We start from the raw sequence: 13,751 nt of genomic DNA, 5'->3' as shown, positions 1-13,751 counted from the left end.
AAATACTTAAATTTTAAATGATTGCTGGCTAATCTAAACAAAATAAAAGCTAATTTAGTAATTTTTTAAATTCCCAAATTTTTAAGCGCTTGTTAATTTTCATTTTCAATTATTATTATCTTATTATTATATTAGATCGTCATTATTTTACTTTAGCATTTTCATTTTCAAGCAACGAAATTTGTTTGAATTTTGTGGCCGGTTCTTAAAAATTAATATTATTTTAAAAATTTGCATTTTTGTCTCGCCATGTCAAATTAAAATATTGCTTTTTTTTCTAGCACTTCGAGATTTATGTTTATTGATGACATGCATATTTTAGAATTTTTAAAAATTTTCATGAAAAAATAAAAATTAAATAATTTAAAATAAATTTTTTTATAAAAAAAAAAATGTGATTTGTGCTTAAAATACCAAAGTTTAGGTAAATTTTTCTTTCTCTTTGCTCCTCGAAATATTTGCGTGATGGAATTTTTTTATAATTTTTTACGTAGCTTAGTACCTAATACCTACCCAAATTGCTAATTAGTTTTTTAAGGGAAACCATCGATGCCGGTTTATGAAAATTTCATCCGATTTTATTCAATTTAAAATATTTTTGTGTTTGATATTTCGTGTTATACTTATATAATATTTTCAGCTTTTAAATTTGTCCTTTTAATTTAAGTTTTAAGTTTTCGAAATGTTGAAATTACTGGATCCTTGGGGCAACTCAAGTATTACGAAAGCAGTGATTTAGTAGTTGGGTACGCATTTTTTTTATAACAAACGCTTTTATTCCCCGTTTAGCATGCAGATGTGCTCGAAATGTTAGCGAAAAAAATATTAAAAATCACCGAAACCTCTTAGCTACTTGCAAATTACACTTTATTATACTAAAATTTAATGAAAATTTGCATACCCAAAACCAGACCCTACCATTTTTTTTTTATATTTTGGTGAACATTTTTTATAACGTTTCAAATTTTTCTTGGGACATTTTTCGTTTTGGGGCACCCTTCTATTTTTTTTAACTAAACATGTAACTTTATTATGTAGCATTTATTAACTGGAACAGGAAAATCGATTTAATTCAAAATTCCTACTTTTTCCTTTTTTTCTGCACGTTGTACTAAAAAATGTAAAACAAACAAAAATTCAAAAATCAGGCTCAACTGGTGTCTTGCAAATTTTATTAGCATCCATTAAATTGAGTGAAAAATTATGACTCCAGTGAGTTGTGAACACGAAATGCCAGTTTTAACCACTGTGCATTGGTGGTTACGTAATACTTGAATAGCCCCTTTACATGATTTTATGCATATTTATTATTTTCAAATTTATTATTTCACATGTTTCTTTTCAAGTTTTTCTTTTTTTTATTTGTTTATATTTTTTTTGATGATTTCGATTTCTTTAATATTTCTTAATTTTTTGATTTTTCCTTAAATTTTTTGTTTTAAAATTTTTCGGATTATTCAACTCTGACGTTTTCTTAAAATTATCAACTGTATGTATTTACACCTAGTTTTTTACATTTTTGATTTCAACATTTAAGTTTCTTAATTATTCTCAAACCCAAGTTTTTGTGCTTTATTTGCGATGTGTTCGAAATCTCGTTCAGTGGTTTTTCTTCTAATTTTATATTGGTTTTGTTTTACATTTTTAACTCCATTTATGACACGTACAAACAACAGCGTCGCCCAGCCTAATTTGGCGCTCATTGAGGCATTCCTCAACGTTTTCATAAAAGCTTGTAGCCCACATACTTACTTGTCATTTGTTGGTTGGCCCATAAATTTATAAGGTTTTGTTTTGGTAGCTTAAAGTAGTTTAACACTTACCTTATTTTGCCAAATTGGCCGTTCACTGAAATGTTGTAGGCAAAAAGCAGTTGGAGAAATATGGCAATGCAGAAATCGACCGCTTACATACATATGCATGTACATTGTATTGATACCAGTACTTCCAAATTCCATTTTTTCTTCCTTTTTGAGATTTTGAAAACTGTAGAGCTGCTCGGTATTATCGCACCGACATTTTGAGAACAATTGAAGTCGTAGGAATTGTTTATTTAGTTATTAACATTTTTTTTTAACATTAATATGCAAATAAAGAATTACCACTACTACTACTACTATAATAAATTACAAAAAAAAAGCTTCAAAAGTACCAAGTATTCAAAATGGAATTTGTTTTACAAACACGCAAGGTTTTAAATTTTTGCTTTTGCCACTGTAAGCGCTAGCTGAAGATCACAAAACAACAACAAGAGCCACGGCATTTACCTCAAGTTACACTTTGTGCGGCTAGGCCCCTCGGCCTCCACTCATTATCTCAACAGCCAACAAAAGTAACTTCAAAACAGAGTAAAAAAAAACAAATATTTGAAAGAGCAGCTTGTAGAACCTTCTTCAACCTCCAACAGAGTTCAAGAGCGCTGTGACATAAGCGATGTAAACAGAAATACAAGCAGAATAAAATGTTCAAGAATTTTGGTATAACATTTGCCATTTTTTGTCCTATACATATGTACATACATACATACACATGTAGATACATATTTATATTTATTTCATTTAGAGCTTAAAGTTTTTTCATGCGACGACTTTTTGTGTCTCATCGTTTACATATTTTTATCAGTTAATCACTTCATTGTCAGCGTTGCGCACCTTGCTAGCAAACTGCTAACCTTTAAGCCGGATTTAATTTGCTTAGTGCACAGATTTGGCTTTGATTGTGATGAGCTTTAATTACTCTGAACTGACTTCTAATGAAAATTTACATTGAATAAGATTCTTAATGCCATTTTGATGGGTGCTTATAGTTTTTTTTGGCCATATAATAAAAAAAAAAAAGATAAATAATTAGTCATGACGATACAAAGCACAAGCAGGATGCCGGACTTTTTAGCCATAAACCATTTTTACTGATACCATTTTTATGTGAAAGCTTTGAAAAGGCTTTTGAAAAATGTAAAAATTTTTGATATAAGGCGCAATTTCTCCGCACTTTCTTAAGATTATCGATTTATCGAAGTCAAAGTTTAATACGAATCATTTTTAATTGAAAATGATGCTTTCTACACAAGCTGAAATCATTTAAAACAAATGAAAACAAATTTGGGATGAATAAAAATAAATGAGGCAAATGCTTGTCAAGCTCAAAATCATAAGTTGCGATCCCTTTAAGCTCTCTGAAGCTTTCTATACATTTTGTATAGACGCGTGCAGAGTAAAAGCTCTCTCCGTCCATCGTTGCATTAAATCAGTTATTAATGCAACGATAGACGGACAGAGCTTTTACTCTGCACCAGCATCTATACGAAATATATAGAAAACTTAAAAATCACGAATAAAGGCGGTGTTCATCGCTGCTTTAATGATACATATGTTCTTAAAAGTTTTGTAATTCTAGCAGGAAAATTTCATAAAAACTCGGAAAAGCTCAAAAGAGCGATTAAAGCTCCTTATCTACATAATAAAGAAGGCAACTTTGTGCGATCTAAAATGAAAGTTTTTAGTTGGCTGTGGATCTTAGTTGGTCACTCTATGCGCCTGGTAAGCTTTTTATTATTGCTTTTCTGTGAAAGCTTCATGCACAAACTTGATTCGCAATAATTTTCAATTTTTACAATTTTTATGTGAATTTCAAAAGCTCCATTTCAGCGGCAACACATAAATCCACGAAATACATTTCTTATTTATTGCTAATTTATTTCACAGCCTTTGTTTATATTTATGTATTTGCTGTTGCAATTACCTGCTGTGCGTTTTAGTGCGTTTCCCATAGTGCAAAAAGCATATTTTATTGCTGTTCGCTGCCGCCTGAAGCGCTAAGCATACATATTTGGGCATTTCGCGTAAATTATGTGCGTATAAAAAGCGGCAGCATTGTTTGCGCCAAAGAATTTGTTAAAAAATTTTCTTGTACCCGGAAAATACAAGCGAAATCCTCTACTTTGCAGCGCTTTTTTGCAGCTTTATACGCGCTCACGCGCCCAGCTTGAATGCCGAATAACGCCGGCAATTGATTTTTGCGAAATATTATTTTGTCTAAGAAAAAAGCAGTCCGACTCTTGCGTTGTGAAATTTATGAGTAGTTTTTGTTGTTTTTATAAATTTTTTGTACGACTGTTTTGTAATGCGAAATTTATGTGCATTTGTTTCTCGTTGTAAATCACTGCCGAGCGTTTTGCATTTTTTGAAGGTTGCCTTGTCAGCGAAAAGTTGCGAAAATGTGAAAAATATGGAAAAAAAAGACTTTTGCATTTTTCATAAAATTTTCTGCCCCAATTGCTGATGTACAACGCACACACGCTCGCATGGCATGCATCGCTTTCGTGTGTATGTGTGCAGTGCATGTAAACAAATAAATAACTGCAGCTCGCTCATTGTGCTAGCGTGCGTGTGGCATGCAAATAAACGCGCGCACCACTCAAAATGCAGCAAACGTTGAAAGACATATCCTTGGGTGGCGCGATTTTTTTCTTCGCACTATATTTGCAATTCCCTTTTCACGCTTTTTTTTTACACTTTCCTTTTTAGTTTTTGCTTTTTTTATTTTTCCTTTTTTTTTCTTGTTGCGCTGCTTACATGCCGCTTGTTGCATTTATACCTCTCCGCCACGCGCATTTGCATATTCGTGTCGCTACGCGCTCGTCGCTATTAGCTACTGCCATGCACCCCCCACCCCCCTGCCGCCATTCTCCCACGCCATCACACCCACATTGAAATTATGCAAGCAACCCTTCTAATACTCCATCGCTGCTTCGCTGTCATGTTTGCCTTTGCTTCCGCCTGCACGCGCTCTGATGGATTGCCAGTAATCACACTTGACAGGTTTCCAATGTGGCAGCCACGGCAGCAGCTCCAAAACAATATGAGTGTTGCTATTTGTAAACCTCTTTTGTTGTTTGCTTTTTGTTGTACCTACTTTGTGTGTTGCATGTTGCACTTATGTATTGTGTGTACATTTCGTTGCACACTTTCTACCATACAAAGCAAACATTCGTGTCACTTTTAACCGGCTTTGGGTGGCGAGCGTGAGTAGAGATATCATTTAAGGCGCGCTGTGGGTTTCGGGTGGTCCTCTGGGCAGTGGCGTTGATGGTAAATTGTGATAAAGGGTGAAGAGTGCTTGGTTATTGCTGCACTCAAAACTGGCTTGAAGAAATAGGCGATTGCTACATTGAACTTAGCTCCGTCTAATTTAACCTTCATGCCAGAGACGGCTCCTCTCCTGTGTAAGGAAAAGCTTCCTAAGAAAGTGTGTGTGGCTTGATTGTGCTGTTAATTATAATTATCTGAGTAGACTTAAATGGTGTTTATTATAAAAATATTCGACTCAGCTCTTGCACCGAAGCGACTTCATTGCTACTCAGGTCGAAATTTTAGGGAAGTACTTTTGATATCATAAGGCTAATCATTACCAACAGTGCCCTAGTATAGTGACCAGCCTTAGGCAAACTATGCGAGGTCGGTAAACGAAGTATCTTACAAAGAGCCCTGCCCTTCAAAAGCACTGAATCTAGTTCTCAATAAGATGCCCATTGATGTGTACTTAAAGAAAACCGCGATGTACTCAGCAGTACGACTCAGTCTGGGCTCTGGGGATCGAGAGCATTTGGACATAGTTCAATTTTAGGCCTTAGCTCGATGGTATCAAGCCTGGATTTTGGCTTGAATGTACAGGTGCAGTTTCTATCCAAAACTGAATGCAGCAGCCGATAACGAAGCTATCTGTATCTACACTGACGGGTCCAAGATGGACTACGGTGTAGCGACAGGGGTATATTCCGAGGAGCTGGGTGCCAATGGATCCATGTACGTACTGCTAAGTAACCTCGCGAGTTCCTTTGGCCGAATCCCACTTAGGTCATTTGATTCTAGGTACGGTGATACTAGGAAGCTGAGTCTGGCCCTGGTGAGGGCTTCACAGTGGCACATAATGTACTCTGCTGTTTCCTGTTCTTGGTTGCCCAACCTACATTGGTCAGAGTTAATAACTCTTATGTTTGACAGGTGTTTCATTACTCTATATTGGCCAGTAAGAAAGCCTGTTACAATTCTTACTTCATACCTACTGAGGTGAAGGAGTTCTTCGGTTTACCATATCCGGATTGAAGGACTTGGCCTATCTGTTACCTTCTGTATTTGTCCAGTAATATTGCGCTTCGTTCTTCACCCAGATATAGTAGATTCGCCTAACGAAGCTCCATGGCAGACCGGTAAAAGGTCCTGGGCCTATGAATCCTTGTGCAGCCCCTTTTCTGGCCAGAATATCTCTCCTGGTGCCCATATGGGGTATACCCGGTTCCTGGAGGCGATCCGTATTAAAATTTGAAGACAGTCTTACACCAGATTTGAGGTTACCTCGTGTTTGGTTGCCCCACTTGGTTGTAGAAAACATACCGTAAACTCCTGCTCTGAAGCCGTCGTCTGTCTTAGAGTCGTCAGTATACCAGATATGTGCTTTCGGGGTTTAAGACGTTCGTTGTCCCAGTTATTCCTGTAGGGGAAAAAATACCTAATATAACCCTGAGGGTGGAAGGGTGTATGAGCTTCTTGTCCCCTACACTGTCCCCTGAGGTGAGCCTTGCTTTAAACATTAGAGCCTTTTCTTATTACCATGTGTAGGGGAGGCAGGTCAGAAAGCACCTCGAAAGCCGCAGTTGGCGTTGTTCTCATCGCACTAAGTGATGCCCACGCAGGCCAGGGTCAAAAACATATTTATCACTATTTATTCATTCGCTTCCATACTTAAAATTGTATCCGCCAAATCAAAGTGCTATTTGAGTAGGTATATGTAGGTAGAGATTAAGGAGGCCTTTACAGAGCGTAACTGTCGCGTTGGCAAGCGAGAGGGTAATGATCAGAGCACTGTGTGTGTTAGTGCTCACGTCTGTTCTAAGACTCACTTATACCTACATAGTAATCGTTTGGAATTCTCAACTGCTGCATAAAAAATATGTATACACCTTATCACTCAAGATCATTCTCAAGTGACAATATAATCTTTCTACATAAGGAATATGTATGTATATATTACATACCATAAAAGAAACTTCATTAAAATACTAAGTCCTCCATTTTTTATTCTAAGAAACTCAAAGGCTTATTAATTACTTATTCGCAAATTTTTTTTTCTTTCACAACCATCAACTAATTCGCTCAACTTCCTTACGCCCTATACCCCTTTTACTATTTTCTTTTCAACATTTTCCCTCGAGGGGTATCTGTGGTGCTCCCCCTACTTAATATCAAAGCATTTATATACTTAACCCTCCATCCTGTCATCTCTTAAGTACCCACCCTCCTAATAGCCTATCAAGCAACTGCAGTCTCTAAGTGTAGCGATTTGTTTTTGTCATTTATGTCTTTGAGCAAACGCTCAAGTGCTGCCACTCTATGTGGCAAGCACAAAGTGTATGCGTGTGAATACAAGTCGCATGAGGTCGCCACTATTATTGCCGAGTACGCCACAGTTTTAACACGCGCGCGTAGGGTTGACTACAGCTGTCGCCCCCACCCTGTCGCCGCCTCGGCTTTGTGCGGCCACAGACCTACTGGCCCATTCACCCCATTTGCGAGCTAATTAAATTACGCGAATTGTTTTGCTGCTGAAGATTAAGTGGCACAAATGCGCTGGGGAGGACGTTTATATTAACGTGTTGGGTGCGGCCAGAGGAAGATGAAAGCGCGCAGAAAAGAAAGTTTGCCTGCTTTCATTTGTAGGGTTGCATTCGCTGTTTATCTTCCACTAAGTTGCCTTCTGTATAATTAAATATGAACTAATTTCCGAGATTTTTCGTTTGCTGCCACAATGGAGCAAATGTCCGCGCAATCCACACTCCACTACTTGCCCATATTTCTCTCGACCGCGCTGATTGTTTTCCAACGCAGCTTCAAAGCTACACACAACTGGCAAGCGCTGCAACTGACCAATCTCGTGTTCTCTGTTTTTCAGGAGCAATTGCGTCGCCGGCGCGAAGAGGAAGAGCGCATCGCGCAACAAAATGAGTTTCTACGCAACAGTCTGCGCGGTTCACGGAAGCTCAAGGCGCTGCAGGACAACAAGGCAGCAGCACAACAGCAACCGGTTGCTGCGGAGCGTGTAACTGGTGTGGAGAATGAGGCGTATATGGACGATGAGGAGGTCGAAAAGATCAATGGTGAGCACAACAGCTTTTGAGCTTGAATATAAATTTTTAGTCGTAAGCATTGTTTCTCTCTCTCTCACTCTCTCTTCAGGCTACGGCGAGCTGATCGCCGCGCTGACACGCTTGCAGAATCAACTCACCAAAAATGGCATGTCCACACTTGCAGGCCGAGTGTCGGCTGCCCACAATGTGCTGAGCGGCGCGGGTGTGGCTCATGCGCTTGCTGCGCGCGCCGCGGTACTGCAGCGCCGTCGCCCACGGGTTGCCAACCCGGTTAGCGCAAATGCTTCTACGCTACAAAAGGATATCGTAGAACTGCTGACGCAATCGAATACCGCCGCCGCCATTGAGCTGGGTAATTTGCTGACGAGTCATGAAATGGAGGGTCTACTGTTGGCGCATGATCGCGTAGCGACACTCACCGATGCCACGCCGTCACCAACGCTCAGCGGCACGAGCAGCCCACAGCAGACATCAGCGGGTGCCGGTGTTGCGCCAGTACCGCTACCGAAGAGCGCAGCGGTGCGCGGCACAGCCGTGGCTCCACCTGTGGTGCCGCCGCCGCTAGCGCAGCGCAGTGCCATGCCACTGCCGCCGAATGTAGTGGGTGGAGCGGGGACACAGCACGCGCCGCCAGTGCCGCCGCAACATGGTGGCTTTATGAAGCAACCGATGCGCGCCGATTCGCCGCCATTGAGCGCCTGCTTCGGCACGCTCAACGATCAGAACGACAACATACGCATCATACAGATTGAGAAGTCCACGGAACCGCTGGGCGCGACGGTGCGCAACGAGGGTGAGGCGGTCGTCATTGGACGCATAGTGCGTGGCGGAGCTGCCGAGAAGTCAGGGCTGCTGCACGAAGGCGACGAAATACTCGAGGTGAACGGGCAAGAGCTGCGCGGAAAAACGGTAAACGAGGTGTGCGCTCTGCTAAGCTCCATGCAGGGTACGCTGACCTTCCTTATTGTGCCCGCGGGCAGTCCACCACCGGGCGGCGGCCATCGCGAAAATGCCGTGCTGCATGTGCGCGCCCACTTCGACTACGACCCCGAAGATGATTTGTACATACCATGTCGCGAGCTCGGCATCAGCTTCCAGAAAGGTGATGTGCTACACGTGATTTCACGCGACGATCCCAACTGGTGGCAGGCATATCGCGAAGGCGAAGAGGACCAAACGCTGGCCGGTCTCATACCTAGTCAATCGTTTCAACATCAGCGCGAGACCATGAAGTTGGCCATTGCCGAGGAGGCGGGGTTAGCGCGCAGTCGCGGCAAGGATAGCAACAAGGGTGCGACGCTGCTATGCGCGCGCAAGGGACGAAAGAAGAAGAAGAAGGCCAGCTCGGAAGCAGGGTGAGTAGCGAACATATAAAAATTGTGAGGTTAAGTACTAATAGTTTTCCCATTCTTCAGTTATCCGTTGTACGCAACGACGGCGCCCGATGAAACGGACCCCGAGGAAATACTCACCTACGAAGAGGTCGCCTTATACTATCCACGTGCCACACACAAACGGCCCATTGTGCTGATCGGGCCACCAAATATCGGACGTCACGAGCTGCGCCAGCGCCTGATGGCCGACTCGGATCGCTTCTCGGCGGCAGTGCCTCGTGAGTTTGGGGAAAATAAGTAATCGTTGCAGTAGGTTTGCTCGGCGTGCGTGGCTCGGCTGTTGAATGCTAAATTTCTCCTTACTACCGGTTTTCCATAATTTTGGATCAAAAGAGATTTTTTTTTTGTATTTCTTATTAGTTTGTATATTACGAAGCTGAGTTCGTTAGCCGATTTTTGTAGTGGTCTTCTTTATCGAATTTTGCGACTTAATTTTCCAATTTGTTTAATTTTAAATATTTTTTTATTTGCATCATCACTTTTTAGTTTTTTTATTGTTTGCCTATAAATATTTTTGCTCGCGAGATTTTTTAAACACTCGCCTTTTTATCAAAAAATTTTCCTGTTTCGTTTTTGCTTTTAGTTTTCTATTTGTTAGAGGAGAAACTGAAAAAGGGTAAATCTTCAAAAAATATACACAAAATTAAATTGCACTCTTCATTTAGTTAGAGTTGAAAAAAGTAGCTCGAAATTTCAGTAATCGCAATCCCATTTCGTCCCACTGTGAAAATACTTCATGCTTTCCATCCGCTTTAATATATCTTATTAACAGTCGCACGCAGAAGTAATTAAGCGGCGATTTCCTTGCGCTCTACTTCACACACGGCGCACGCTGCGCGCACAGCCAAACCAACGCAGATACATCCGGCAGCTTGCCCTTAAATCCTTTCGTAGCCTTGCAATATAAAACGCATATTAAAGGCGCGCGCCTACCATCTTCGCGCTCAAGAATGTATTTGTTTGTAGGCCTGTGTCACTAACGACTTAATTGCTGCAGTCAAAGCCAAAAATTTTCACCTCCAATTCAATCAGCAGTACAGCGCTGTCAGCATCCTTGGCTTATCTTTTGCCGCAAAAGCTCATGCATACACACTCATACGCACACATAAGCTGCTTACCACAAGCACAGCATGCTTTTCATATGTCAGCCAATCTGTTACGCCGTGCCGCGCAAGCCGCTTACCTGCAACTACTTCAGTTCCACACCACCTCCACCTCCCCTTAATCTACTCATTTATTCTCACTCACTCTAACTTGCGGTCATACATACATACTTAATTTTTTATTTACCTCTGCTGTCTTCTCTTGCCTCCTCTTTTGCACCTTCTTTGCCCCGCAGATACATCACGTGCGCGCCGCGAAGGTGAAGTACCCGGCGTTGATTATCACTTCATCACGCGCCAAGCCTTTGAGGCGGACATACTGGCGCGCCGCTTCGTCGAACATGGCGAATACGAGAAGGCTTACTATGGTGAGTAATTTAAAAGTACATATGTACATACATACACATACATGCTCACTCTGTGTTGCATGTGTGAGTGCTTTTCATATCCTATTTTTTAAACGAATTAAGTAAATTGCAATTTTCACATATCCTTGCATATCCTCTCAACTCTTCGAATTTCCTCCATCATTGCAGGCACCTCGCTGGAGGCCATACGTACAGTGGTGGCGAGCGGTAAAATCTGTGTACTGAACCTCCATCCACAGAGTTTGAAATTGTTGCGCGCCTCCGATTTGAAGCCGTATGTGGTGCTGGTGGCGCCACCGAGTCTCGATAAACTGCGGCAGAAGAAAATCCGAAATGGCGAACCGTTCAAGGTGAGTGGAAGAAAATTGTTTCTTTTATAATGCAAATCAGGAGCACAACATCTCTTCGACAAGTTGAAGAATTAAAGATCCAAGTTGCGATCATCTAGTAGTCTAAGATCCCAGTATTTGCCTTAGAATAAAACTCCACAAAAGCATTTAGCACTTTATTAAGTGCTGAAAGCAATACGCCTAAAGGGCTTGGTGTGGAGTTCTACCATCTTATAAATCCCTTTTTTCATCTCAACTCTTAGGTTAGGTTAGGTTAGGTGGCAGCCCGTGTGACGGGGGCTCACTTTAACAATTAGGAGATTGTCCTTTGTGATACATCATTCTGAACGGCACCCAATATTTAATCGATAAAACGCCCCGAGCCGATTATGTATTTACAAATTCGGCTAATCTCAATACCCGGGAGTTGCTCGGGGCTATTAAGAATGTGGGAGCCAAAGTACTTCAATTTCAGCCTCGCAAATGCTGGGCACCTAAAAAGGTAGTGTTGAAGTGATTCCAACTTCGTCATCTTCCAGACAACTGCGACATACGGGGTCCGGATTGGACAGTGACCCAGTAAAACTTCCTCCAAAAGTGAGAGCTGCGGCTTTGTAAGTGTGAGGAGTGCCCTCAACCGCCCTCGGCTGCCCTTGGCCAGAAAGACCAATGCGATCGCGCATGTCCTGGTTTTCGCCCAGGGGATGTCAGCTTCTCGCATCCTCTCTGAAGTATTACTCTTAAAATTCTGTTGGGATATTTTGCCAGGTTGGCGCAATCACCAAGTCTCGAACCTTGTTTACTGAGTTCCAATTAACTTACTTCATAAATCATAGTCCCAGGAATGCAGGTATCGGCGTCCAAGCTCAAAAGGCGAGCTGTGGTTGCCTCAAGAGAGCGTCAGTTAGATCTACACTATGATAATTTACCGAAGTATCGCTTAACGGTCGGGTTGTAGCTATCGCAGGTGGTTTTATGCAAGCGGAAAATTTCCGCATGACCCGAGCTCTTGAAGTGCTCCTTCAGACAGCGGTGCATCTAAAAACTCTTTCCCTGGCTCGTAGATTTGCATTGATAAAATTCACTTTATTATTTTGTTTTGGACTGAGTCGATCGTAGCTTACAAACTCATCATATTTTGACTATCATTATTAAATACTCTCGTATCTCTTTCAGGAGGAGGAACTCAAAGACATTATAGCCACTGCACGCGACATGGAGGCGCGCTGGGGTCATCTCTTTGACATGATAATCATAAACAACGACACAGATCGGGCATATCAACAGCTGCTGGCCGAGATTAATTCATTGGAACGCGAACCACAATGGGTGCCAGCCAGTTGGGTGCATAACAATCGAGACGAGTCATAAAGTCGAGCTGAAATAAATAGAGTGCAAACGGAATGGAATTAAACGAGGCGGAAGAACGAGGTTAGGCAAAAAACAGGGATAGGAATAGGGGCAGGGTAAGGAAATTAGAAGCAGCGAAAGTTAAGTTGAAAAGAGAAATGAAGGCAATGAGCGTCGCAGCGGCGAAGGAAAACTGTTCATAGTAATATTGAGGTTGAAATTGTTATATGATTGCGGCTAAAGTCTGTGAAAGGTCGATGAAAACTCGAGTTGCCAAACGGTGGCTGCTTTGAGTGCTGAAATATCGTTTTCAAAAATAGTTTTCAACACTTTTTTGGTGATGATTTTCAGTTTTAATCAATTTGCATGTATATTTTTTTTTTGCTAAAAAACATTCATTTAGATTTAAAAAAAAATTGCATTGCTCGCTTTTGTACTCCTCAGCTGCTTATCTCTGGTTACATAAGCTTTTAAAATGTCCTTAAATTTCTCGCGATTGCAAAAATAAGTTTTTTTGGATTTTAGCCGAAATTTCGCCCACACTGCGACACTGTGCCTCGCCGCTTCGTATAGGTTTCTAGCATAGTACAGGATTTTGCCAGGCAAAAGTGGCTGCAGATGCTTTATTTCCAAGCAAAAATGCAATAATTACTACATATATTTACATACATACACTTATACTTATTTACTTAGACATACAGTATACTACATACATATACATATTTACATAGACCCACTCACACAGAAACATATGTATGTATATGTAACTTGTTGATTTAATTGATAAAATTTTACACTTAATTTGGAATTTTCCGCGTCAGACTGGGGCGTTGAGGGCGTTGAAAAAAAAAAAAAAAAAATAAAAAATAACAATAATAAGAAAAGTGGGAAAATTTATTGATGATAAGGCAACTAACTGTGCTTTATATCTAATATCGTTTACAAAAGAAAACAATATCGCTACCTAAAGGTGAAAAGGTGCCAAGTCCACTTTTTTCAAAACTACATCGATTTTTCGTCTCTCCTAAACAATTTCAAAAAGAAGGATTTGGCGCCTTGTCACG

The 13,751-nt window shown here is 40.9% G+C and overlaps 1 protein-coding gene across 1 annotated transcript in view; it reads left to right on the top strand.

Annotated features, from left to right (window-relative positions):
• LOC118751150 overlaps positions 1-13,521 on the top strand; it is a 45,929-nt gene extending 32,408 nt beyond the window's left edge. Inside the window, exons 4-9 of the mRNA XM_036485914.1 lie at positions 7,948-8,152; positions 8,232-9,498; positions 9,559-9,755; positions 10,877-11,008; positions 11,177-11,358; positions 12,514-13,521. Coding sequence (XP_036341807.1) covers positions 7,948-8,152; positions 8,232-9,498; positions 9,559-9,755; positions 10,877-11,008; positions 11,177-11,358; positions 12,514-12,708 — 2,178 coding nt within the window. The 3' untranslated portion in view covers positions 12,709-13,521. The remainder of the gene's footprint in view (positions 1-7,947; positions 8,153-8,231; positions 9,499-9,558; positions 9,756-10,876; positions 11,009-11,176; positions 11,359-12,513) is intronic.
• Positions 13,522-13,751: the final 230 nt, after the last annotated feature.

This window comes from Rhagoletis pomonella, unplaced genomic scaffold, assembly GCF_013731165.1.
Source record: "Rhagoletis pomonella isolate Grant_MI unplaced genomic scaffold, Rhpom_1.0 Rhpom_scaffold_00563, whole genome shotgun sequence".
NCBI lineage: Eukaryota > Metazoa > Arthropoda > Insecta > Diptera > Tephritidae > Rhagoletis > Rhagoletis pomonella.
Note: the sequence above shows the minus strand (reverse complement) of the source record. Positions and strands in the feature narration are given on the sequence as shown.